The sequence below is a fragment of the Anabrus simplex genome, chromosome 14 (assembly GCF_040414725.1).
Source record: "Anabrus simplex isolate iqAnaSimp1 chromosome 14, ASM4041472v1, whole genome shotgun sequence".
NCBI classification, from domain to species: domain Eukaryota; kingdom Metazoa; phylum Arthropoda; class Insecta; order Orthoptera; family Tettigoniidae; genus Anabrus; species Anabrus simplex.
Window position 1 is genome coordinate 101,405,525 of NC_090278.1, and position 25,540 is coordinate 101,431,064.

At 40.9% G+C, this 25,540-nt stretch overlaps 1 protein-coding gene across 5 annotated transcripts in view; it reads left to right on the forward strand.

The window, feature by feature from the left end:
* The first annotated feature begins 1,323 nt into the window (after positions 1-1,323).
* Positions 1,324-25,540, forward strand: part of kto (kohtalo) — a 396,148-nt gene continuing 371,931 nt past the window's right edge. For all 5 annotated transcript variants that reach the window (XM_067158251.2, XM_067158254.2, XM_067158252.2 and 2 more), the window contains exons 1-3: positions 1,324-1,461; positions 20,475-20,573; positions 20,653-20,754. In XM_067158251.2, coding sequence (XP_067014352.2) covers positions 20,484-20,573; positions 20,653-20,754 — 192 coding nt within the window. In that variant the 5' untranslated portion in view covers positions 1,324-1,461; positions 20,475-20,483. The remainder of the gene's footprint in view (positions 1,462-20,474; positions 20,574-20,652; positions 20,755-25,540) is intronic.

The window sequence follows — 25,540 nt, forward strand, 5'->3', positions numbered from 1 at the left end:
GAAATCAACGACTTTAGCTATCCGCTGTCTCCAGAATGACATAGAAGAAGCCTTAAAGAAACCAGGGGGTAAATTGCATGCCATCTTTATAGATTATTCGAAAGCTTTTGGCACCATAAGCAGAACCATACTGTTAGAAAAATTGGAGAGTTTCATTGGTAGTACGAACTACCTTATACCGCTGATTAGGAACTTACTGCTCAACAATTCAATAGAAGTAGATGATGGCATTACCAAATCTATTATTTTGGAACAAACAACCGGGGTATTACAGGGAGACCCGTTAAGTCCATTATTATTCATCATTGCGACAGCAGACATAGTAGATTTGGTAAACCAGGAAAGCGTCAAACTATTAATGTACGCTGACGATATGGTCTTAACATCAACGTCAGAGAAGGAACTCCAGGAATCATTCAACCAAATAATAGGCTGGACAAAGAAAAATGAGCTCAAACTGAATGTAGAAAAAACAGTGTCCATGACGTTTAGAAGAGGGGGACCTCATGGAATCTTCTATTGTGAAGACCAAGAACTTAAGTCCGTAAAGCATTTTAAATACTTGGGCGTAATTTTTCAAACCCAAGGTAATGTTTTCACCCTCCATCTCATAGACCGTCTAAATGCATCTATGAAAGCAATATCTGACATTAAGCACCTTAGAAACTTGTCTTTAGAAACGGCCATAAAACTCTTTCATCTAAAAATCAGCCCTATAGCAACATATGGCTTGAAAAACATTTGGGAACATTTGAGTATGAAACAGTTAGATAAAATCGAGAAGTTGAAGGCAATCTACTTGAAACGGGCTCTGTGCCTCTCCAAATATTCTCCTTCCCGGCTCGTGTATGAGCTATCCAGAGAGGGATTTTATGTGGAAGAGCTAAGGTTACAGTTGTTACTTCCAGCAACAACACTCTATATACATCTGCTTCGAGACCAACGATCGAAGAAGGCTGACATGTGGGAAGATTTCTACTCTACCGATGCCATGCTAAATCGCGAGTGGGTTCAAGGTGGATATGAACTGCGGCACCTGCTGACAAGGTTCTCCGTTCATGGGTTCCACTATAAACTGTGTAATATTAAGCGTTATCATGAACCAGGTTTGAACTGTATGTTTAAGATGTGGTGCACACTGTACTAGGTACCATGTTTTAAATTGTAAACAGCGATCAGAATCACTGGTGAAATTTTGCAACGAAGACTAATGTTTTATATAGTAATTCTGTGCACATTGTGCGCGCTAAATAAATTTTTTTAAGAAGAAGAAGAAGTTTAACTTGGAAAGTAGTTTAAAACATGTTCTTTGGCCTAGCCATGGGTTGTCAAAAATGGCGATCGAGGTGGAGTTGTCGGGTGACTTCTGTTGGCTCAATGACAAACATAAAACTTTGCTAAAGAAATAATGTTTGTTTTGCAGCTCTTATGGAAAGCTGTAGAGATTATCTCGATTATTGGGTAAATATTGAATAATATTCTTTAATTTCATTGATTGATTATGCTTTTCTTCGTGGCAAATCGTTATAGTGGATTGTAAAAGTGTTAATGTTTCTGTATTCTTCTCGACGATATGTGATTTGAGTGTTAATTTGTTCACAAATTGTGTGAACCGATTAAGGTTCAGAGTTCAGTGCTTATTAACAGCTTTTATTAAATCGTAGTACAATGACGCAAGTCGTGTGTTAGGTTAGTTTGGCCTTGTAAACATTGAATGGAAGAAGAGTTGCTGAGACCATTCGAAATATTTACTAAATCTGATCTCTGTGTTTATAAAAATTCGAAATGGAATGAGATTTTTTAAATTTTCTACAATATTTGGGTCACCTTACCTTTGCAGTAAAGGTTTTCCTGCAAGTTTTAGTGAATTTTGTGCTGGATCTGTTGGAACATGTTTGTCGAATTCTACGGAAATTTATGTATTAAAGTAAGTGTGCCATATTGGGGTGTGATTGTGTGCTGAGCAGGTAGGTTTGGCAATATAAATATAATAATTTATTTTTTATGTATGGGCCTGGATCAGTTAAGTTGTTATGCATTAAGCTTTGAATGCTTGTATTTTTAATCATTGTTTTAGTAAGTTCTTCCGCGGTAATTTTGCTTTCGGGGCTTGTACTGCCATAAAGTGTGTATTGAATTGTTCTTAACAGTCTCGATTCAGCTAGTGACTTTGTGAGCCCGAAAAACACTCAAACCGTGAGCTACTAGCATTCACCGGAAGCAAACCATCTCAACCAACTGTGATGTTTAAACACATACTCTCACTGAAAGTAGTCTAACCTCTTCTGAAGAGAAATTCACATACATACTAATGAAGTCTAAACCCTTCAGACTGAATTTCTACCATGAAGTGATGTATAATGCAGTAGCATAGGTCCATCTTCACATATTATCTGATATTACAATGCTACGTTGGGTTAGCTGTTAAAAAAAATTACTTTCACCGTGTCACTATTTTCAAAAAGCAGTTATGCCTTCAGTTATTGTCTTACTTTTCAGCACTTAATCATTTACAAAATGCTCCTTGGAACATATTTTCTCTCATGTCTTCCAGTATGTGCTGTATGAGAATTACCCATGTGAGAATAAACATGTGCGATGAATGGAGGAAGATCGGTAACCTAGGACAATAATGGAGTGTACCGTGAAGGATAAGGGAAATAGTGGGAAACCAAGGCCTCTATGGTTAGACTTGAATACGAAGTGTGACAGAAACAGAGGATTGTGGTGACCGACTGAACGCTGAAAGCCATTAGAGTTTGTAATGAAGTATGTATGTGTCCAATTGCTCTGTTTTTCTAAGGGGCCAGGTTTGAAGGAACATGAATTTTCGTAGTGAGTTTTTACATGTAGAGATTTCTGATGTCATCCTCATCAGAGGAGTTAATGAGACAAAATGAATGATGTTATATATGATAGTAGAAATACAGAGGGTGAAAATGTTACATTTTCATTTGCATTTTAGCCGGCTGAATTTAGGAATTATTTAAATTAAAAAAAAGGCAATTTGTACAAGCCCTGTTGTTTCAGCCGCTAATTCTTTCCTTTATTTCCTTTAATTATTAACAAAATTACTAGCGGAAATACGCACAATATATCGTTTGTCCTGGCTAACCAGTTTTTATAGCACCATAGCAAGTAGCGGATACACTGTACGTTCTGTGAGGAAGGGTAGTAGGGGTATATATTTCTTTTTACCAAGGTCATGGACACTGAGGTACTATTCACCCGCTTGCCGCGCACATTCGTCAGTCTGGCAGTCTCTTTAGTGTCTGTTAGTTTCTTAGTGTGTAGTCAAATACTAAATTAATTGTATATTCATGCCATAATTCTATTTAATTGTAATAAATGCATAATAATGTTCCTTTTGTAAAAGTTTTATTGTGTAGTATTGAATCAAATTCTTAAAAAAAAAACTATTATTACTGCACTTAGGGCCGGTTCTACCACCTACTGGTAAAGTAGCGTGTAATTTGCCCTCCGCGTAAAAGGATGTTTCTGTTCGACCACCCCCAGGTAGCGCTATCGACAGCATAAATCGTAGTTATCCGGCGCGTAATTTGTCGGCCACTTCGAGGGCCCGATAAGACTTTACCTATATAAATGGTCCGTTATTGGACATTTTAAATTTTCCAGCTAACTCATTCTTGGTTGCCAGCGTTTCGCCCCCGTGTGCTAGGCTGAGCTCATCAGTTGGTACCTAGCACACCTACCAAGACGCTGGCTAGTGCAAACCGTGAAGGCCACTGCGTAGGCTAATTGTAGCCACCGGCAGTGCCAATGCACTATGAGACACTTTGTCTCATTATTAAAAATTGATGCCTTCTTGGCCATCAGATGATATAGATGTTGATTCCCATTGGGAATTTAAAATATTTGTTCCGAATGAGTAAATTTATAATACCAATATAAATGGTAGTTTGGACATTATAAATTTTCCAGCTAACTCATTCTTGGTTGCCAGCGTTTCGCCCTCGTGTGCTAGGCTGAGCTCATCAGTTGGTACCTAGCACACCTACCAAGACGCTGGCTAGTGCAAACCGTGAAGGCCACTGCGTAGGCTAATTGTAGCCACCGGCAGTGCCAATGCACTATGAGACACTTTGTCTCATTATTAAAAATTGATGCCTTCTTGGCCATCAGATGATATAGATGTTGATTCCCATAGGGGCGAAACGCTGGCAACCAAGAATGAGTTAGCTGAAAAATTTATAATGTCCAATAACGGACCATTTATATTGGTATTATAAATTTACTCATTCGGAACAAATATTTTAAATTCCCTATGGGAATCAACATCTATATCAAGACTTTACCTGCCGGGCAAGTATTGAGAGTTGAACATTATTAGCTGTATTTCTGGTGACACAACTTAAATTAGCTTAGTATACTGAAAAAAGCATGATACTGTAACAGTGGCCGATATTGTATTGCAGGATCTTGAACATTAATGCTTCCCTTGTGTTGCAACGGTCACACCTGCCTCTTGCATAGGTAGCTTAGGGAATACATTTTATACGTCAAGCTTTCGTAAATAAACTTTAAAAGGATATAAAATCAAAATCTATTTGCAAATCATTTCAAATGGACTTAAATTATCTACTTTTTTCAGTTTTCATACACGAGGTATAAGTTAATGTATGTATCCAAATTACCTCAAGTGTTCCCGTAGCGTAATGGATAACACGCTCACTTTGTAATGCGAGCTATGCAGGTTCGAGTCTCTATTATGATGAATCTTTTTTATTTCCATCATTAGCGTTGTGTTAATCTGTATGGCTCTTTTCATATGTTCTTTTGTTAATAATATATTTCATTGAAATATTTAATCACAATATTATGTCTACTAGGAAATTGCTTTATATGTATGCTACCTACTTATAGAAAGTGATGTTATGATTAATAGCACATGGGACTGTCGCCCAGGTAGCAGATTCCCTATTAGTTGTTTACACAGTAGTCTTGTAAATTATTTCGAAGAAATTGGAAATTATCCCATTCCCGAATTCCTCTTCGCATGAAATGGATATTTATCCCGATTAATTCTTTACATTTACAGTACCTTCCAACTTTATCTTCATAAAGTTAAACATTAGAATGAAATGCTTATCAATAAATACAAGCTTGTGGAACTAAACGAGGTCACAGAACTAGTTGCAAATAGAGCATCGTGGAGATACTTAATCAATTCTCAGAAGCCTGCAGATAGAATGCTCAAAGGCAATAAGTCCGTAAAGAAAATGTGTGTATATGGAAGCGCGTAAAAGAGAGTTAAGAACAACTGCAGGGAACGAAAATACATTTTAAAATGTAAATTAGAAATACGATGAAAACCTGCGTACCTTCTATTACGGAGTGAGCGACTTGACCAATCTACTACGAGAATACCTTTCAAAAATGCTGCCGTGCATGACAGGTTATAACTGGCGTAAGAAAATGTAATCTCGAGATTTTAATCCCAATTAGGTATTGATATTGAAGATCATAGATTAAAATCACGAAAGTTTGACATAAATCGTTGTCCATAACTCTTAAGACTCCCCTTATTAGGCTTTTTGGTGATAATCAGCAGGCGCAAGCACAGGGAAATAAGACAATCGAAATGAGTTTCATGCATCTGTTGATAGATAGCACCACACTCAAAAGCGAGAAGTCGCTGAAAATCAGTCTAGCTCCGGGTAGCTACCTAGCGGAGGTGGTTGGATGCAGTCGATTTACACCTCCCGGGCAGCTGCCAGCCACTTTTCCAGCAGATGGTAAACTATCAACCTTTACCTCTCTCTCGAAATTTGCTCAGAGACCTTTCATGGTGAAGAACAGCAGAGTAGAGTTCCTTCACCGGGCGAGTTGGGTCTGAGCTTGCATCCAGGAGATAGTGGGTTCGAATCCCACTGTCGGCAGCCCCAAGGATGGTTTTCCGTGGTTTCCCATTTTCACACCAGGCAAATACTGGGGCTGTACCTTGATTAAGGCAATGGCCGCTTCCTACCAACTTCTGGGCCATTCCTGTCCTATCTTCGCCATAAGACCTGTCTGTGTCGGTGCGATGTACAATAGAGTTCCTTCATTCACAACGCTAAAGGAATAAGTACTGTCCCCAACGAAGAGAGTCGAGTACTAATGCTCGAAAAGATTCATTTTTTCTTCTTTCCTTATTTTTTCCGTATTAATTATATTTTCGTTTTCATGTCGCTTTTCCGTAATAATTTACCCTCTGGCCGTAATCGCGAGGGGAAATAAGAAATAATTACGGATAATCCGTAACAATTGGCGCCTCACTCCATATGAACACTGTTAAGAATAATGAAGTATATACCGTATGCATAAAAATGAAAGAATTGAAGTTGCTATGCAATTTCTAGGATCGAGCCTACCTTGTTTTTCATTTAAATTAGCCGTTAACACATTATCAAATTTTGTATGAAGACAAACTTTAAAATTAGTACCTTTACATTTTGGCATGACAACAAAATACTGAGTAAGGACCAACCATACAAATAACAACTTTAAAACTCAAAGTAGGGGTGCAATAAGGTGTTGCTTGGTTGACATCTTTACGTCAGATGCTCTCATATCAGGGGTTAGCTAGAAAGAAAGTAAAAGTTGACATTTCAGTTGTGCAGTACTCATATCAACATCATACACTGACTGACAAGAAATGCTTAGAGTTGCAATGATTTGTGATGCTTGGATGACCACCACAGTGACCTCCCTAAGATGTTTTTAATGGACGTACCACCGCCTGGCTAATATAACATAGATATGTGCTAGTTACATAATATTTGAAGCATTGGGTGCTTCAAATTAACATGTAAACACTATAAAACTGTTAATTTTGAATGACAAATCATTATTGTCAGTGTAATTGCATCAATTACATTGGAGATCAAAAGTTTAGCTTGACCACCACGTAGTGTCGTGTGCGAGCCCTCTATTCTGCACGACGTCACAAACCCGTATGGCAGTCTACATGTCCTCGGCAACAGAGTGCGAGGCCTAAGACCGCTGTTACATGATTTGGAACGAGCAATTGGATTCTAGAATTTCAAAATGCTCTGTTATGTCTTGTTCATGATGATAAGACTAAAATAGTTCAGTTTTGCAGTTAATGTTTACCTGTTTGATATTATTGTTAGGCCTAATGCCCTGAGGGGAAAGAGTTGAATTTTTGTTCATATTGAAGTTTAAGTAGTATTTCCCACCTGGCTGATAAATATTTCTGGGGAGAACACTGCACTAGAGTACTTAAGAGTTGTTAAGTAGGCTCTGTGAAGGACCGTGGGGAATATGCATGCTCGTGTGAGATAATGTTACCAGTTCTTGACAGATTTTGAAAGGAGCCATGTTGTGGGTCTGCATGCGGCCAGCTGATCCATTGCTGGGGAGAACACTGCACTAGAGTACTGGAGAGTTGTTGGTAAACTCAGTGAAGGGCCCTGGAGAGTACGCATACTTGTGTGAGATAATGTTGCCAGTTGACAGATTTTGAAAGGAGCCACGTTGTGGGTCTGCATGCGGCCAGCTGATCCATTGGTGGGGAGAACACTGCAAGGCTCTGTGAAGGACCGTGGGGAATATGCATGCTCGTGTGAGATAATGTTACCAGTTCTTGACAGATTTTGAAAGGAGCCATGTTGTGGGTCTGCATGCGGCCAGCTGATCCATTGCTGGGGAGAACACTGCACTAGAGTACTGGAGAGTTGTTGGTAAACTCAGTGAAGGGCCCTGGAGAGTACGCATACTTGTGTGAGATAATGTTGCCAGTTGACAGATTTTGAAAGGAGCCACGTTGTGGGTCTGCATGCGGCCAGCTGATCCATTGGTGGGGAGAACACTGCACTAGAGTACTAGAGAGTTGTTGGTAAACTCAGTGAAGGGCCCTGGAGAGTACGCATACTTGTGTGAGATAATGTTACCAGTACTTGACAGATTATGAAAGGAGCCATGTTGTGGGTCTGCATGCGGCCAGCTGATCCATTGCTGGGGAGAACACTGCACTAGAGTACTTAAGAGTTGTTAGTAAGCTCTGTGAAGGACCCTGGAGAGTACGCATACTTGTGTGAGATAATGTTGCCAGTTGACAGATTTTGAAAGGAGCCACGTTGTGGGTCTGCATGTGGCCAGCTGATCCATTGCTGGGGAGAACACTGCACTAGAGTACTAGAGAGTTTTTGGTAAACTCAGTGAAGGGCCCTGGAGAGTACGCATACTTGTGTGAGATAATGTTGCCAGTTGACAGATTTTGAAAGGAGCCACGTTGTGGGTCTGCATGCGGCCAGCTGATCCATTGCTGGGGAGAACACTGCACTAGAGTACTAGAGAGTTGTTGGTAAACTCAGTGAAGGGCCCTGGAGAGTACGCATACTTGTGTGAGATAATGTTACCAGTACTTGACAGATTTTGAAAGGAGCCATGTTGTGGGTCTGCATGCGGCCAGCTGGTCCATTGCTAGGGAGAACACTGCACTAGAGTACTTAAGAGTTGTTAGTAAGCTCTGTGAAGGACCCTGGAGAGTACGCATGCTTGTGTGAGATAATGTTGCCAGTTGACAGATTTTGAAACGAGCCACGTTGTGGGTCTGCATGCGGCCAGCTGATCCATTGCTGGGGAGAACACTGCACTAGAGTACTAGAGAGTTGTTGGTAAACTCAGTGAAGGGCCCTGGAGAGTACGCATACTTGTGTGAGATAATGTTACCAGTACTTGACAGATTTTGAAAGGAGCCATGTTGTGGGTCTGCATGCGGCCAGCTGGTCCATTGCTAGGGAGAACACTGCACTAGAGTACTTAAGAGTTGTTAGTAAGCTCTGTGAAGGACCCTGGAGAGTACGCATGCTTGTGTGAGATAATGTTGCCAGTTGACAGATTTTGAAACGAGCCATGTTGTGGGTCTGCATGCGGCCAGCTGATCCATTGCTGGTGAGAACACTGCAATATGCATTTTTTTCTTTTTAACTTCTCTCACAAAAGAAAAATATCACAAGAATGCATTTACTTCTTTGTGTAACAACTTTGTCACTACGATACTTGTACTGTTCTCTTCAACTGTCCTTTTTCTATTTTCCACTTGCGATCATTTTTAATAATAGTAATGTTATTTGCTTTACGTTCCACTAACTACAGTTTTCGGAGACGCCGAGGTGCCGGAATTTAGTCCCGCAGGAGTTCTTTTACGTGCCAGTAAATCTACCGACACGAGGCTGTCGTATTTGAGCACCTTCAAATACCACCAGACTGAGCCAGGATCGAACCTGCCAAGTTAGGGTTAGAAGGCCAGCGCCTTAACCGTCTGAGCCACTCAGCCCGCCACACGATCATTTTTATTCCCTGAAATCAATCCCTCTTTTTTTTTTTTTAACAATCTACAAAGAATATATCCATGTTTCACACCAATGTCGTATTGTTGATGTTTCTGGGCACCATATTGGAAGTCTTTGTGTGTTAATACGTCCATTGCTGTGTCACAAGTCTTTAAGCAGGATGTTGTACGTCCAGGGACACAAACCATTAATGTATTAATACAGTTTATAGATCATCGTAACTCCTATTATTTTATCTATTATATTAAATATAATTATTGTGGGTTTTACCACACTTAGGATATCGGACCTACGACAGTTATCTCCCCTAAAACCTTAGATATCTACCCTGGACCTTCCTTTCTCTAGGTCTTATTTAGGTGTCCTGATATCTGTATGTTGATCCTCCCTGGAGTCTGCATTCTTCTGGGGCCCTTAGAGTGTCTACTCTACAGTCTCTCCGCCTTCTTGTAGGGGTAGAGGTAACGTCTTAAATTCCGACATATGCACATTCCAAGTGATAAAAATCATTGTTATCCGTATTGAAGATACTGAATGTAGGATGCTAAAAGGTTTGTTTTTTCACCTATTCAATACATATAAATTTTATAAATTAGGAATTTATTATTGATTCCACTTGAGACATGTTTCGCCCTTCATTGAGGGCATCATCAGTCAAATTATCACCTCAAGGTAAAAAATCAGCTACCTGGTTAGTAGTTGACATGCACAAATGAATACATATTATTAATACACATACAAAAATTAAGTATGGGAAATAGTTGTAAAAAAGTGATGGTTGAACATATAGGTTTATAGATGAAAAGTCAGCACCAATGCATAAAATTAACATAGTAGAGTTCGGCAGTGGTGCTCTGGAGAAACAGTTGACGCAATCATAGGAAAATAAAAAGTTAAAAAATATTTACATTATAACAATTAAGGGAGAAAAGGTGTAGTGTTAGGCGTCAATGTTTGTAACCAAATTGTAATTGCTAACCGCATGTGCGTATTACCGACTGAGCCTCCTTCATAGTCCACCAATACTCTTCAACAATTACCTCTCAGCGACACATCAGATAACTTCCACTTCATACAATACAACTTTCAACAACACGCCGGAACCCAGCGCACATCGGCACGAATATGGCGTGCCACTACGGCTCCTCTTCGCAGTCAGAATGAGAAGATGCCTCACCCCAGCTATAACGCTCTGACTCTGCAGTTGCCGTATACATTCTAATCTCTGCACAGCAGTTCACAACACAAGCAACTCTATTCTATCTCACCAGACCAGTAAAGAACAATAACTTCATCCCGAAGTCCGCCATACTTTATTCCACGGAACAATATCAATTTGTCTCACCGGCATTTCACACCGATGTCTTCACATCACATTCGATGCTACAGAAGTCAACTAAAAGAATAAGCGAAAGTTTCAACCTGCAACATTTTCCTAATTAGCAATTACCCACTAATAACTGTCACCATTGTTGCTATTCAAACGCACGGAATACCCATGAATCTCCATCCACACTGACCAGTCTCCGTACCGATCTCGGCGCTGCAAACGGACAACTTTCAACTTGATGCCTATAAAACCTCATTTGGCTATGAAATATTTCCCTACCCCCGGTGATTTTAACTAAAATAAACTGCTCTACATATTTCTGAAATGTCAATGCTAATTCCTTCTTCCAACCTCTAAAACATCAGGACGCACTTGGTACTAGAATTTTTTATCCTTGCGCACCAAGCTGCTCTTGTGTAATTATGTATATAATTGTAAATTCTCAACTGTTCAATTAGATAATGTAATTACTATATAGTTACCAACCATTGACATTAGTTTTTATTACAAACATTTACGCTGAATGTTATAATGTAAATATTTTTAAAACTATCTCAACTGTTCAATTGAACAATGTAAATACTGTATAGCTACCAACCTTTGACATTAATTTTTGGTTACAAACATTGACGCCGAACACTACACCTTTTCTCCCTTAATTGTTATAATGTAAATATTTTTAACTTTTTATTTTCCTATGATTGCGTCAACTGTTTCTCCAGAGCACCACTGCCGAACTCTACTATGTTAATTTTACGCATTGGTGCTGACTTTTCATCTATAAACCTATATGTTCAACCATCACTTTTTTACAACTATTTCCCATACTTAATTTTTGTATGTGTATTAATAATATGTATTCATTTGTGCATGTCAACTACTAACCAGGTACCTGATTTTTTACCTTGAGGTGATAATTTGACTGATGATGCCCTCAATGAAGGGCGAAACATGTCTCAAGTGGAATCAATAATAAATTCCTAATTTATAAAATGTATATGTATTGAATAGGTGAAAAAACAAACCTTTTAGCATCCTACATATGCACATTCGTCGGAGGTGTAGTCTTCCGGAGGTACACACCATTTCCCAACTTTTTATCCACCTCGAAAGGTCCAAGCCACTTTGGAGCCATCCCAGCAAGGAAGTTTTGAAGCCTGTTGCTGAGGGGACGGTTTCGACGAAGAACTAGTGTTCCAGGTCTGAACTCCCTTTCCTCCGGTGCGTTATTCTCTCCTTGAATGCTCTTCGGTTTGGCGGTGCGCCTGTTGAATCTGCTGTTGGTTCCGCACATGCCATGTTCCAGAAGGGACTCATATAGGTGTTGGTCCCACTTGGTATGTTCTCTGTCGACCAAGTGAATCCGAAGCATCTTCTTTAGTTCCTGGTTTCTCCATTCAGTGGTATTTGCCTGTGGATGGTAGATCGGTGTAGTCCATTGTTCAATTCCCCACTCCAACAGAGCTTGCAACCACTGTCTCAGGGCGAACTGACTGCCATTGTCTGCGAGTTGACACCGAGGATACCCATACCGACTGAAGACTTCCGTCCTTAAGAGTTGTACGATACGTCCCAATGTTGCTTCAGGGATTGCGAATGCTTCCACCCATCTGGTGAATAGGTCAGTCACCACGAGGATCCCCATCTTTCCCTGAGATGTCCTAGGGTAGGGTCCCATAAGGTCAAGGGCGAGAACCTCCCAAGGTTGATGTGGTCGGCATCCTCTCATGCTGGTACTCGCCTTCTTGTTGTTCGCCTTAGTGCGAGCACAGATTGCACAGGCTTGGACGTAGTTCTTGATGTCCTGATGCATATGTACCCAGAAGAAACGTTGCCGAATCGAAGAATAGGTTTCCTCTTGACCAGGATGACCGGCTTCTAGATTATCGTGGTATTTGTTGAAAATCCTCGCAGTCTGTGACTTTGGAATGACAATGGCCGTAGAAGATCCTGGCAGGTGCGAAGTATACTTAAGTATGACTTCTTTGAGTCAGAAGTCCTTCCGTGATACAGGTTTTGCCACGACGAGTAGTGGTGAATAATCAGATCGTTTTCCCGAGTATAGGGATATTTACTTCAATGGGCCTGGGTGATTTGATTTCTTATTGTAGACTGATGAATATATATATAATTATATACAGTATTTACAAGCTTCTTCTCAACCTCGAATATCAGTAACATGGAAGACTTGGCGTGGTCGAAGTTCAGTAGTGAGTATTCTAAGTCCAGACTCGGACCTTCTTCTTCTTCTTCTTCTTCTTCTTTATTACGAATGGGCCACCAGAGGACCACGTGCCAATTTCAATTCCTTCTTCTTTGTTCTTTCCTTTTCTTCCAGTACGCTTTCATCTGTTCACTATGTTTCTTCTTTCTGTCTTCAGACCACTTTGAACCAGTCTTTTTTACTTTCCTACCTTGGAATCCTTCTATTTTCTATACTTTTTCCCGAAAGCCTTCTCTATTATTTATTTCTTCTGTTGTTATATTGTTTTTTTTCTAAATCCTTTCTTACTTTATTGACCCAGCTTGTCGTTGATTTCTTACTCCACAAATATCTGAAAATCTTACTGGTTAATCTACTATCTTGCATTCGATATAAATGTCCAAAAGACATAAGTCTCCTTTTCCTCATTACATCTGATATATTTTCTATTTTTTGATATATTTCAGCATTACTTCGTAATTTCCAACCTTCTGCTATGTTTTGTGGGCCTAATATTTTCCTCATGATTCGCCTTTCTAGTATTTCTAGTTTATCTAAATTATAGTTTAATGCCAGACATTCACTTGCATATAGGCATTCTGGCTTCACTACTGTTGTAATGCCTTATTTTTGCATTTTTGGATAGGCATTTTTTATTGTAGATATCTTTGGTGACACCATAAGCTCTCTCCATTTTATGTACCCTCTCCTCTACTGCAGATTTTTCTAAACCATTTTCTTGGATTATTTCCCCTAGATATTTGAATTTTTTTACCCGCTGTATTTTTATTATTGGAGACCTGATGGACAGAGCTTCTGCTCGCACTCCTAGTAGAATCGTTCCAAAAAGCCTCGACTAGGGTGTGTATCCCTGTTTTATACCCTCTCTACGTTACGCCCTTCTTCTCGAAGGCCATCAAATTTCTCTTCCTATGGTAACTGTCCACAGGCACCCCAAAACGGAAACGCCTCTTTCCGTTCACTTACTTTTCACCTTTTCTGGAGACGTACTACGCACCTTAGCAGGGTGCAGCTTCCTGCATCATGACTCGCCCTACTTCGACCAAGCCATCCTTCTAATTGCACAACTTGTGGCTTCTACATTTTGTGTGTCTTCAATTCTTAAGATCTATGTGGTTCTTAATTTTACCTTTAATCTTTCTCCCACTATTATTTTAATACATTGGCCTCACTGCCATTACATAAATATGAATATTATCTCATAATTTCCCCATAATATCAACGTATGTCTCAGCGACACCATTCCTCCTACGTTCCCGGTCACGGGTTCGTTCCTTGGAAGAATGAGTTCTGAGCTCGAACTGGGGTGGACACGACAGTCCTTGTAGCACATCTTAAACTGAGCTGGGACAGATCGACAATTAGTGCTGCGTTTGCTGATCCAGGGTGCCATTCTGTTACAGGGCATATCCTCAGTCTTGCATTTCCTTATTAAATCTAAATCTATCTCATTTTTTCCTTGCCAGATAGCAAGGAGCACAGGGTCGGTTTGAGACCTCTTACTTGGCCCGGAAATCTCTCTAATAAATTTGTTTCCAATTTCTGTCCGTCTGTCCTCAGGATTTCTTGATATACTGTCTGCAGCTTGATTGGATACACCAGGAACATGACACATTTTGAAGTCAAAATTGGCAAGGATCAAGGCCCATCGCATCAGTTTGGACTTAGTTCCAGAAACTTGGTTCAACAACCGAAGTGAACAGTTATTTGTAAAGAGTCTGAACTTCATTCCTTCCTTCTAGATAACCTCTGAATTTCCCGACGCCCATACAACTGCTAATGCTTTCTTCTCGGCTGTACAATAGTTTCTCTCGGGAGCAGAAAATTTCCTACTAGCATACTCGGTTATATCTTTGCCTCCTCCTTCTCTCTCGTGGACCAGTACAGCCTCAAAACCGATGTCACTCGCATCCGTCTGCAAGCCGGATCTCCGCCATCTGATAAAGCAAGTGAGTGGTGCAAAAGTCTTCAGTACCCTTGATTTGAACTCTGGCCACTGGCAAGTAGAAGTCGAAGATTGAAGAACAGGAAAGGCCTCATACGAAGTGGTCAGACTCGACCGATGACTGCTTTTTCCACCCTAAGAGGACTCTAGTCATGCCCAGTTAAACAAAGGCCCTACCCACTTAAACCAGATAAACAAAAATTTGTAGTAAAAGAAGTAAGGAAATGGAGAACCTTCAGTATCAGGATGGGCTTCTCCAATAGTACTACCTAAGAAGAAAAATGGTGATCACCAACTTTGGGTAAATAACAATACTACATCAGACACCTACCCGACCATTGGTCTCAAGAATGCTCTAGCCATCTGTCTGCAAGCAGACCTCCCGGCTTCTATGCATTTTCAACAGTAACTTGTTGGTAACCATAGCAACGGAAATAATAATTAAACATCACGCGCAATCAGTGCTCCACCCCGTCATCGCCCAAGTTGGTACCTGGTGCTAAGTAGTATTAGGAACTAAGTTTAGTTGTTGGTACGTCATGCTAGAAACTAATTAAAGTTGGTACCACGAACTAACTGAACTGACTTACATCCCCAATGACAAATGAACATTAAACAGTGGTTCTGCGCTGGTCAGCCTTTACTGGAGTTGTACCATATGTTTACCTTTTAGCCAGGTGTCATGTATCTGGGTCTTCTTCATTCTTTTGGAACCCTTCTTACCCCAACTCGAACGGTCCCAATCTAGTTTTCCGGGCATCGCCATTTTAAAATGCCTGGTCCTTCCGCATCGGTAGCGTTTTTGGGGTTCCTCTGCTGTCGACGTCTTCGTTTTTGTGGTATGTTAACTTATTTCTGCGTCTAATTTGCTACGATGTGACAGAGCTCTTCAAAGGTTTTTGGTTGTCCCACCTTAACAAGCGATCGTACCTGATCATGTAGCAGTTCAATTAATAAAGGGACGCTCGTATCAATATTTTCCTTTTCGTGGACTCGCTTAAAGAGCTGGAGTTTAGAATTACAAAAGCTCCTGCTCTCATACCACTGGGTTGCGCTTCAGTTAGGAACTATTTTGTAACGAAAGTTGGACAGACTCTGAGTCAAATCTCCGGACAAGTTCTTTCTTAAATTCCTCCCAGTCGGGGCTGAGCCCTTTAATGTTCTGCCACCAAGCTCGTGCTGACGCTTTTAGCTGTTGACTGACAGTTTGTCGGTATATTTTTGTAGGTACACAATAGAGTCTCGTTAATCCAAGCTAATTGGGACCGGAGTCTGTTCAGATTGCGAAATTTTTGGATTAACCAGAAAATATTTTCTAATAATAATGTTATTGTTTTTACATCCCACTAACTTCTTTTACGGTTTCCGGAGACGGATTTCCTCCCGCAGGAGTTCTTTTACATGCCAGTAAATCTACTTACATGAGGCTGATGTATTTGAGCACCTTCAAATACCACTGGACCGAGCCAGGATCGAACCTGCCCAGTTGGGGTCAGAAGGCACCTCAACCGCCTGAGGAAAATAGATACAGTATATACTGTAATTTGAAATGTCCATTCTTCAGCAGTGACATTAATAAAATTATAAAATTATGGTAGGGTAGACTAAAACTAGGTTAAAACTTGTCTCCTAAAACTGCTAAAATATGGTGCCTGGGATGCAAAGAGAGTAGATTCCAGTCACTACGGCAAAAGAAACTAACAGACTTTGTAAAGATAAACGACCAGTGATTGATGGTTTACGATGTGTAATTATGTTTACATTAAGTTCTAGTAAAATGTGACAAATAAAATGCAAGTGTATCTTCATTCTGTAATGTGTTCTTTTATTTCAATAAGGATATATTTTTTTAAATTTAATATTTCAGTTCAGATTAATGGGACTCTAGTGTGTTTGTCCTACCCAGTAGAGACTCCGATGTCTTAAGAAATGCTTTTGGACACTCCTCGAGTCTCCCTATGAAATTCCAGTAGGCTGTTTTTGATTACTCTGGGATCGACCGGTATCCCAAGGGGGAGGTCCATACCTCTGCTAGGTTGACCACTACCTACGGAAATGTTTTTCTCCAAGGTTAAAATTTTTCTATTAACCTCGGATTCAAACTTCGGAAGCTTCTGGCCTACTTTGGTTTTTAAACTGTTGGATTCCCGTTTGATTTCTCCAATCTTCTCCTCGACTTTGTTTTCCAAGCTAATTGGGACTTTATCTACATCTATTTCTACTCTGCTGATTTTGTCATTAATTTTTGAAATATCTTCTTTTCAGATCTTTGACCCAATAATTGATTTGGCCCTTTATTTCTTGAGACTGGGCCTCGATTTTCCCTTAGATTTTTTCAGATTAGGTCTCAATGTTTTTAGACTTGGCCTTGATGAAAGTAATTGGTTGTGCAAGCATAATGCTTACCCGGTCGTTGGTTTCCTTTTCCGAGGTGACTTCGATGTCGAAAGTGCCTGGGTCCTCCTTGTTTTGTATCAAATTCTGGTGCAGCCTCTCTTGTAACTCCGCCTTGCTCCCAGCCGTTGGTAAACCTCGGAATGCCAGCGCCTTCCGTAAAATCACCACGGTCATTTGATCAATCTTCATCGCTGAGTTTCAAAAAGTCCTGTTGCGGTCGCCAATTTATCGTTCTCAATATGCAGTTTTTTCCTTTTTACTTCCCTTAAAAAGAAAACTATAACACAAGAACCGTTTACTTCTTTGTATAACGACTTTATTGTCACTACGATACATGTACAGTCCATCAATTGTCCTTTTTTCTACTCTCCACTTGTGATCAGTTTTATTCCCTAAAAAAGCAATCGCTCTTTTTTTAAAAAAAAACAATCTTCAAAGAATATATCTATGTTTCACACCAACAATGTATTGGTGATGTGGAAGACTTTGTGTGTTAATACGTCCATTGCTGTCACAAGTCTTTAAGCAGGATGTTGTACGTCCAGGGACACAAACCATTAATATATTAGCACAGTTTACAGATCATCGTAACTCCTAATATGATTATTGAAGGTTTCACCACACTTAGGATATCGGACCTACGACAAAGAGTTGTTAGTAAGCTCGGTGAAGGACCCTGGAGAATATGCATGCTCGTGTGAGATAATGTTACCAGTACTTGACAGATTTTGAAAGGAGCCATGTTGTGGGTCTGCATGTGGGCAGCTGATCCATCTCTGGGGAGCACTAGAGTACTAGAGAGTTGTTGGTAAACTCTGTGAAGGACCCTGGAGAATATGCATGCTCGTGTGAGATAATGTTACCAGTACTTGACAGATTTTGAAAGGAGCCATGTTGTGGGTCTGCATGTGGGCAGCTGATCCATTGCTGGGGAGAACACTGCACTAGAGTACTAGAGAGTTGTTAAGTAGGCTCTGTGAAGGACTGTGGGGAATATGCATGCTTGTGTGAGATAATGTTACCAGTACTTGACAGATTTTGATAGGAGCCACGTTGTGGGTCTGCATGTGGGCAGCTGATCCATCTCTGGGGAGCACTAGAATACTTAAGAGTTGTTAGTAAACTCAGTGAAGGACCCTGGAGAATATGCATGCTTGTGTGAGATAATGTTACCAGTACTTGACAGATTTTGAAAGGAGCCATGTTGTGGGTCTGCATGTGGGCAGCTGATCCATCTCTGGGGAGCACTAGAATACTTAAGAGTTGTTAGTAAACTCAGTGAAGGACCCTGGAGAATATGCATGCTTGTGTGAGATAATGTTACCAGTACTTGACAGATTTTGATAGGAGCCACGTTGTGGGTCTGCATGTGGGCAGCTGATCCATCTCTGGGGAGCACTAGAATACTTAAGAGTTGTTAGTAAACTCAGTGAAGGACCCTGGATAATATGCATGCTTGTGTGAGGTAATGTTACCAGTACTTGACAGATTTTGATAGGAGCCACGTTGTGGGTCTGCATGTGGGCAGCTGATCCATCTCTGGGGAGCACTAGAGTACTTAAGAAAGAGTTGTTAGTAAACTCAGTGAAGGATCCTGGATAATATGCATGCTTGTGTGAGATAATGTTACCAGTACTTGACAGATTTTGATAGGAGCCACGTTGTGGGTCTGCATGTGGGCAGCTGATCCATCTCTGGGGAGCACTAGAGTACTTAAGAAAGAGTTGTTAGTAAACTCAGTGAAGGACCCTGGAGAATATGCATGCTCATGTGAGATAATCTTACCAGTACTTGACAGATTTTGAATGGAGCCATGTTGTGGGTCTGCATGCGGCCAGCTGATCCATTGCTGGGGAGAACACTGCACTAGAGTACTTAAGAGTTGTTAGTAAACTCAGTGAAGGACCCTGGAGAATACGCATGCTTGTGTGATTTACCAGTACTTGACAGATTTTGAATGGAGCCATTTTGCGGATCTGCATGTGGCCAGCTGAATGTATTGTGCAGTATCCATTTGGATGTGATAGTAGCCTTGTGAGGGACTGAATGTGAGGAAAACCACACTACACCAGGGGAGGATCGCTGTATTGTGTGCAACCACACCTGCACCTGCCATCCAGGTGGAAGTAATCGATGTGTTATCCTGCACCATTGGTCTGAGACTTGCAACAGCCGTGTTTGGAATGGTGCCATATCCGGGAATCATGGACTGCTGACGAGGGGCTTCGCATAGTTTTCAGCGATGAATCTTGGTTCTGCACTACCTAAGATGACCATCGTCAAGGGGAGAGGACACGTTCTCTATGGTGTGTGACTTCAGGTCACATCTGGTAGTGATCCAGTGGCACAACTTCTCGTGGGACAGTATCGTGTATCATCTTCAACAGGACACTCCTGTGTCTTTATAACTTCTGTGTGATGTTGGGCAGCAAGATTTTTGATAGAACATGTGGATATTAAGGGCTTCACCATGTGTGTGACAGCTTTCATGCATCCAGGCCCCACTGATAAGGGACTGTCAGCTGTGTTGTACATTTCACTTGAATTTATAATCACTGAAATAAAATCTCATAACATCACAAAGTTTAAGTTCATTTGCTCCTCTTATAGGTGTCAGTGTATTTCTTTGATGAGAGAATTCCACTAAAGATTTTGATGTTTCCTTCATAAACAGTTATAGAAATTCAAGCAAGAGTTATTTTGTAATTAACATATTGTTTATAGTTAGAACTAAGGTGTAAAAGTTAAAAAATAAAAATGAAATAAATAATATAGGAAATAGCATGGTGTGGGGGTGTGCATGTGTAGTGGGTTGGGAAGTTAAAAACAGATTGTGAATGTAGGAGAGGAAGGCAAATACAGCACTTTTTGGTTTATTCCAACAGATGGATGAGAGTGGGTTGCGGGGCGGTTTGGGGACCATCCTCACGAGGCTAGCAACTGGTTTTTTTTTTTTTTGCGGCATTAGAGATGTTTAGGTGTGTATCCATATATTTCGTTTGTTTAGAGTACAAAGCTTTTGGGTTCACCTCTGAGAGGCTGCTCACCTTACTGAGATGCACAAACACTGGCTTCTTTACAGCATAGCATAGTCACCTCATTGTATAGATTTCAGTCACTGGCAGGCTAATGTTCAGAGTGTTTTAAGAAACAGGACTATGAGCAAGACGGCTAGGGCAAGACACTGAAAAAAACGTATTCTAGCTGATCTCTCAACTTCCTCTCTGAGTATTGAAGTAAAGCTGTGCTATGTTTCAGTACTGAACAATGATGGGGTTCTCCTTTGAGAAGAGACCTCTTAAGAGGCCCCGGCTGGGGCCTCCAGATGTCTACCCCCAGGACCCGAAACAGAAGGAGGTAAGTATTTTGTCTAGTGATATTTACAGTGACATTAACATTTTATTGCTGGTACTCAATTATCCTGTGTTTTGTGCAGGATGAGTTGACCACCGTCAACGTGAAACATGGTTTTGCGACCATGCCTCAGCTGACGGACGAGTTCGGGACTGCTCGGAACTGCAACATCACTGCAGCCAAGGTAAAATGTCTGGACACACATTCCACATGGTCAAGAAAATTGTGAATGTGTTGAATTAAAAAAAATTTTTTTTTTTTGCATTATCTTCTGAACCTTCTGATAGGCATTACATTCTTTTTCACATCAGGTATTGTGATACTGACAAATTTGGCCGCAGATGATGGGTTCGAATTCCATCGTCGGCAGCTGTTTCGGGGCTGTACCTTAATTAAGTCAATGGCCGCTACCTTTTCCATGTCCGACTCGTTGGCTGAATGGTCAGCGTCCTGGCCTTCGGTTCAGAGGGTCCCGGGTTCGATTCCCGGCCGGGTCGGGGATTTTAACCTTCATTGGTTAATTCCAATGGCTCGGGGGCTGGGTGTTTGTGCTGTCCCCTACATCCCTGCAACTCACACACCACACATAACACTATCCTCCACCACAATAACACGCAGTTACCTACACATGGCAGATGCCGCCCACCCTCATCGGAGGGTCTGCCTTACAAGGGCTGCACTCGGCTAGAAATAGCCACACGAAATTATAATTATTATACCTTTTCCATCTTTGCATTGCCAAAAACCTTTGATTTGTTAATGTAACTAAGTTACCCTTTGAAATGTCATAAGCCAGTCTTGAGTTTTTCAAGGTTTTTAGCTGCATTTGAATGTGGTTTCAGTCGTATGAATTTACCCACAGAAGCACGGGCAATGAGTGACCGCCTCTGACTCAACAGAACCCATTCAGAACTGGTTTCTCATGCAATAATGCTCGAAAATCGGGTAAGAAACATTGGCCTGTAGATTTTTTGGTGGGCGTCTGAATATTCTTGGCTTAAGGAGACCACCCACAGAACAAATGAGGGCATTGGCTATGATCAGAAGCTGCTCAACTTACTGAGATGCTCATTACATATAGTTGCATAAGTTCACAAATAGAGAATGAAGTGTGGAGCAGCTAGGAAGGGAACGCTAGTATGAACAACCAAGTTACCTTCCCAGTTTTAAGTGAAGCTTTCTGCAAGTTCACTTGTTTTAGGAAATAATGTGTAATATTGTTATTGGTCTAACTAGCAGTCATACTTATAATTGTCCCCTAATGTCACTGAAATCCAGTAGTCAGTGTCTGTTCGCCTGACAGTTGGGGATAATAACCTGAGAGTGGACCTTCTTACGTGTTTAGTATAACTTCATCGCTGTTGTTTCAGACTGGCATTTACAAGCATAATGTGCAATTGTCTGTCCTCCAGTGAGGGTTACCATATGTAATTACACATAATTCATCGTAAGCCAGAGATTCAACTGTATAATCTGCAGAGAACAGTGAAGTAGCCTACACACTGTTTTGTTCATATTATTTCATATTTGTTTGAAGAGATAAAGAATACTGTAAAGGGGAGTGAAAGTAAAAGTTTTTGAAGGCCCAGCAAAACAGGCATTTTGGACTCAACAGACAAATTGTATGTGATTGTGAAAACACACAGCCTGTTTCCAGTCATTCGACTGGGCCGGGAATGGAAGGAATAAAGCCCCTATCTAGTGGCGAGGATAGGAAATGTGGCGGCTGCACTCCCCTGGGGCAATGATAAATTACTGACAGAGGAAATGTTAATGGAGAGTGTTCTGGAATGAAAGATGAACGGGGAAAACCGGAGTACCCGGAGAAAAACCTGTCCTGCCTCCACTTCGTCCAGCACAAATCTCACATGGAATGACGGAGAACCATGGTATTCAGCAGCGAGAGGCCGGCGCCCCGCCGCCTGAGCCACGGAGGACTTAAAGCAGTAACTAGAACAATTATTTTTGTGTTTGATTTGATAACCAAACTCAGCAGTTCCTATTCTCTGTTAGGACTCGTCGATATTCACAGTACAGTAAGTACCATGTGAAAGCAGAAACACCTACAGTGAGAGGGAGAGAAGGGAGACGAGGAGAGGAAAAAAGGTTGGTATCAACAACATAAGAAAAGCAGAAATAGGTTGTAACGTAGTTGGGAATGTTTACTGTATAGAAGGGTGATTGGGGAAGTAAGAGAAAATAGCGATCAGCACTCATGAACCTATGTGAAAGTTGGGAGGTTTGTTTACAGTAGTTGTAGGGTGGTTTACTCAGAGAAAGGGAGCCAAAGCCAAGTAAGGATGACAAAATTGTTGGTGTTAATATTGTTAAGAAAGGAATAGAATGAAGTAATTTAATTTACCAGATAAGTAGACCCAGCCTGTGTTTGAAAACAGCTGATGGTGAATTTACCAGGTATTGTAATAGGAGTTGAAACATAACTGAGAAGAAATATTATAGGTGTGGAACGTTTCTCATGGAACTGGAGTGTTTATCACAGAGGCAGGAGGTGAAAAAAAGGTTTAGTAAGCTACGAAAAAGTTAAGGATGAGAAACATGAAATTCTAGGCAACTTGATGAATTTAGGGCGTACAGATCTGGAGGGGTTGTTACCGATCTACAATTATTTGATAAGATTATCAGATATGTAGAGAACGACACAGAAAGCAACATTATTGTGGCGGGTTACCTGAATTTATGAATTGTTAACCGGGAAGGTAATGCAAATGAATGACCTACATATGGAAAGGACAGCTAAACCAAAAAGGGATAGAACCAACTAGAGAGAAAATTTTTCTAGTTGCGGTGCTGATAAAACCCTATAGAGAAACTGAAGTGATAGATTGTATAAGTGATCACAAACCTGTTTTGTTGCAGTAAAAAATAAAAGGAATAGAAAGAAAGGGTGGAGTATTAGACAGTAGGATGGAGTTCATAAGAGAGCAGTGGGGAGTACGATGGTTGGGACTTTAATATTGCCTTAGAGATGCCATGCAACGGAACATGTCGCTGATAGCCCCATCCCACTGGCGAGAGGTACTGTTGCCACAACATTTTTGAAATAGGAAGAGCGGAGTGGGGTGAAGATTGAGCGTTGGGAGTCTGCATTGCTTTACAGAACAGTGGTGCGCTTGGTAAAAGCATTCAATGAGGCAGACATGCCAGGTCGATGAAGATTGAGTGTACACCACGACATGGTCATCAAGGTCTTCGAGACACGTGCGGGGCTCTGCATTGCTTTACAGAACAGTGGCGCGCTTGGTAAAAGCCTTCAATGAAGCAGACATGCCAGGTCGCCTTAGAGTCGATGATGAAGAAGAAGCATTACTCGACCTTGATCAATGCCATGCGATTCGTGAGTTTGCCCGAGACACGGCATTAGCACATACGACTGTGCTTCATATTTTGAAACAACACTTGGGCATGAGAAAAATTGCGTGATTTGACAGAAATGGTTACGATATGTCGCTGCTCGTAACCATTTGGAGCTCCATCAGTGCGTATCGTTACGCTGGGTGAGACAGGAGCCACAATTGGAACGCAGCGTCATTATGGGTCACCAACTGTGATGGTGTGATGGTGTTATCCTAACACATTACATTTCTCCAGAGCACAGTGAATCGCATACAGGTGACTCATCTGAAGGAATCACTTTGTGGCATTCGTCATTCCAACTATCAACTCAGCAGGGCTGCTAAAGGTATCCTATGATTTCCACATCGCTCACAAGTAAAACTTGGTATCATGTAGCAGTTGCCACTGTTAAAGTTCCAACCCTCGTAATTATGATTACTGCAAAATAGAGCGCACAGGATGGATTTAAAGCAATTGTTGTGGAGTGTGAAAACAGGTATGTACTTGGCAGTCATATTAAATTTAGGGAAAAATAAAAGAATATGTATGGGCACTCTAAGGCAGAAACAAATTCCAGAGTTCAATGATGAACAAGGGGGGAGGCATATTTGGTCGGCACTGTGTGAAAATAGTTGGATTTGAGTATAATGTCCAGGTAGAGGTGGTTATTAATGTTGACGAAGTACTGAAATTTATCAGAGATTTACAAAAACATATGAAAGTTGAAAGCTAGAAAAGCAGCTGACTTTGATATGATTTGTGTGGATAGGGAGCGGGTTATAAACATAAAGCAAATAGTTACCTGGTGTGTTGGGTGAGCATTCCTTCTGATTATATTAGATGTATTTACTAACTGGTGGATGGGAGGCAGTTTGGGTTTCGTTTGAGGCTCATTTTAAATTCAGGAGGTTAAATGAACTATCGCTATTGACGTATCCAAGGTAGACGATAATGACGGCTATTATACTAGACAATAGGTGGCTAAGTGGTAGAACGTAGAAATAGAGTAGGTGGAGGATTATAATTAACAGGCTGGTCCTGAGTTGTGTGAATGATATTCACATTAATGACGTTGTAAATAAAGATTTCAGATCCCTGAGGGTGTTTAGCGGTTGTAGTAAAGGAAGGGGCAGGGACCCACACCAGGATTACTGCAAAAGATAGAGATGATAGCAGCATGATTTGTTCTGTTTTTTTTTTTTTTTTTCGACAAAAGATTAGTGGTATGGAAATCTTGTAATAATGTTATTTGCTTTATACGTCACTAACTACTTTTATGGTTTTCGGAGCTGCCGGAATTTAGTCCCGCAGGACGTGCCAACACGTATTTGAGCAACCGGGTCAGGAAAGGTAGTGGAGTGTATAGGAAATAAGTTCCTTGAAATTGTCCGGCTCCATGGCTAAATGGTTAGCGTGCTGGCCTTTGGTCACAGGGGTCCTGGGTTCGATTCCCGGCAGGGCTGGGAATTTTAACCGTAATCGGTTAATTTCGCTGGCACTGGGGCTGGGTGTATGTGTCGTCTTCATCATCATTTCATCCTCATCACAACGCGCAGGTCACCTACGGGTGTCAAATCGAAAGACCTGCACCTGGCGAGCCGAACATGTCTTCGGAC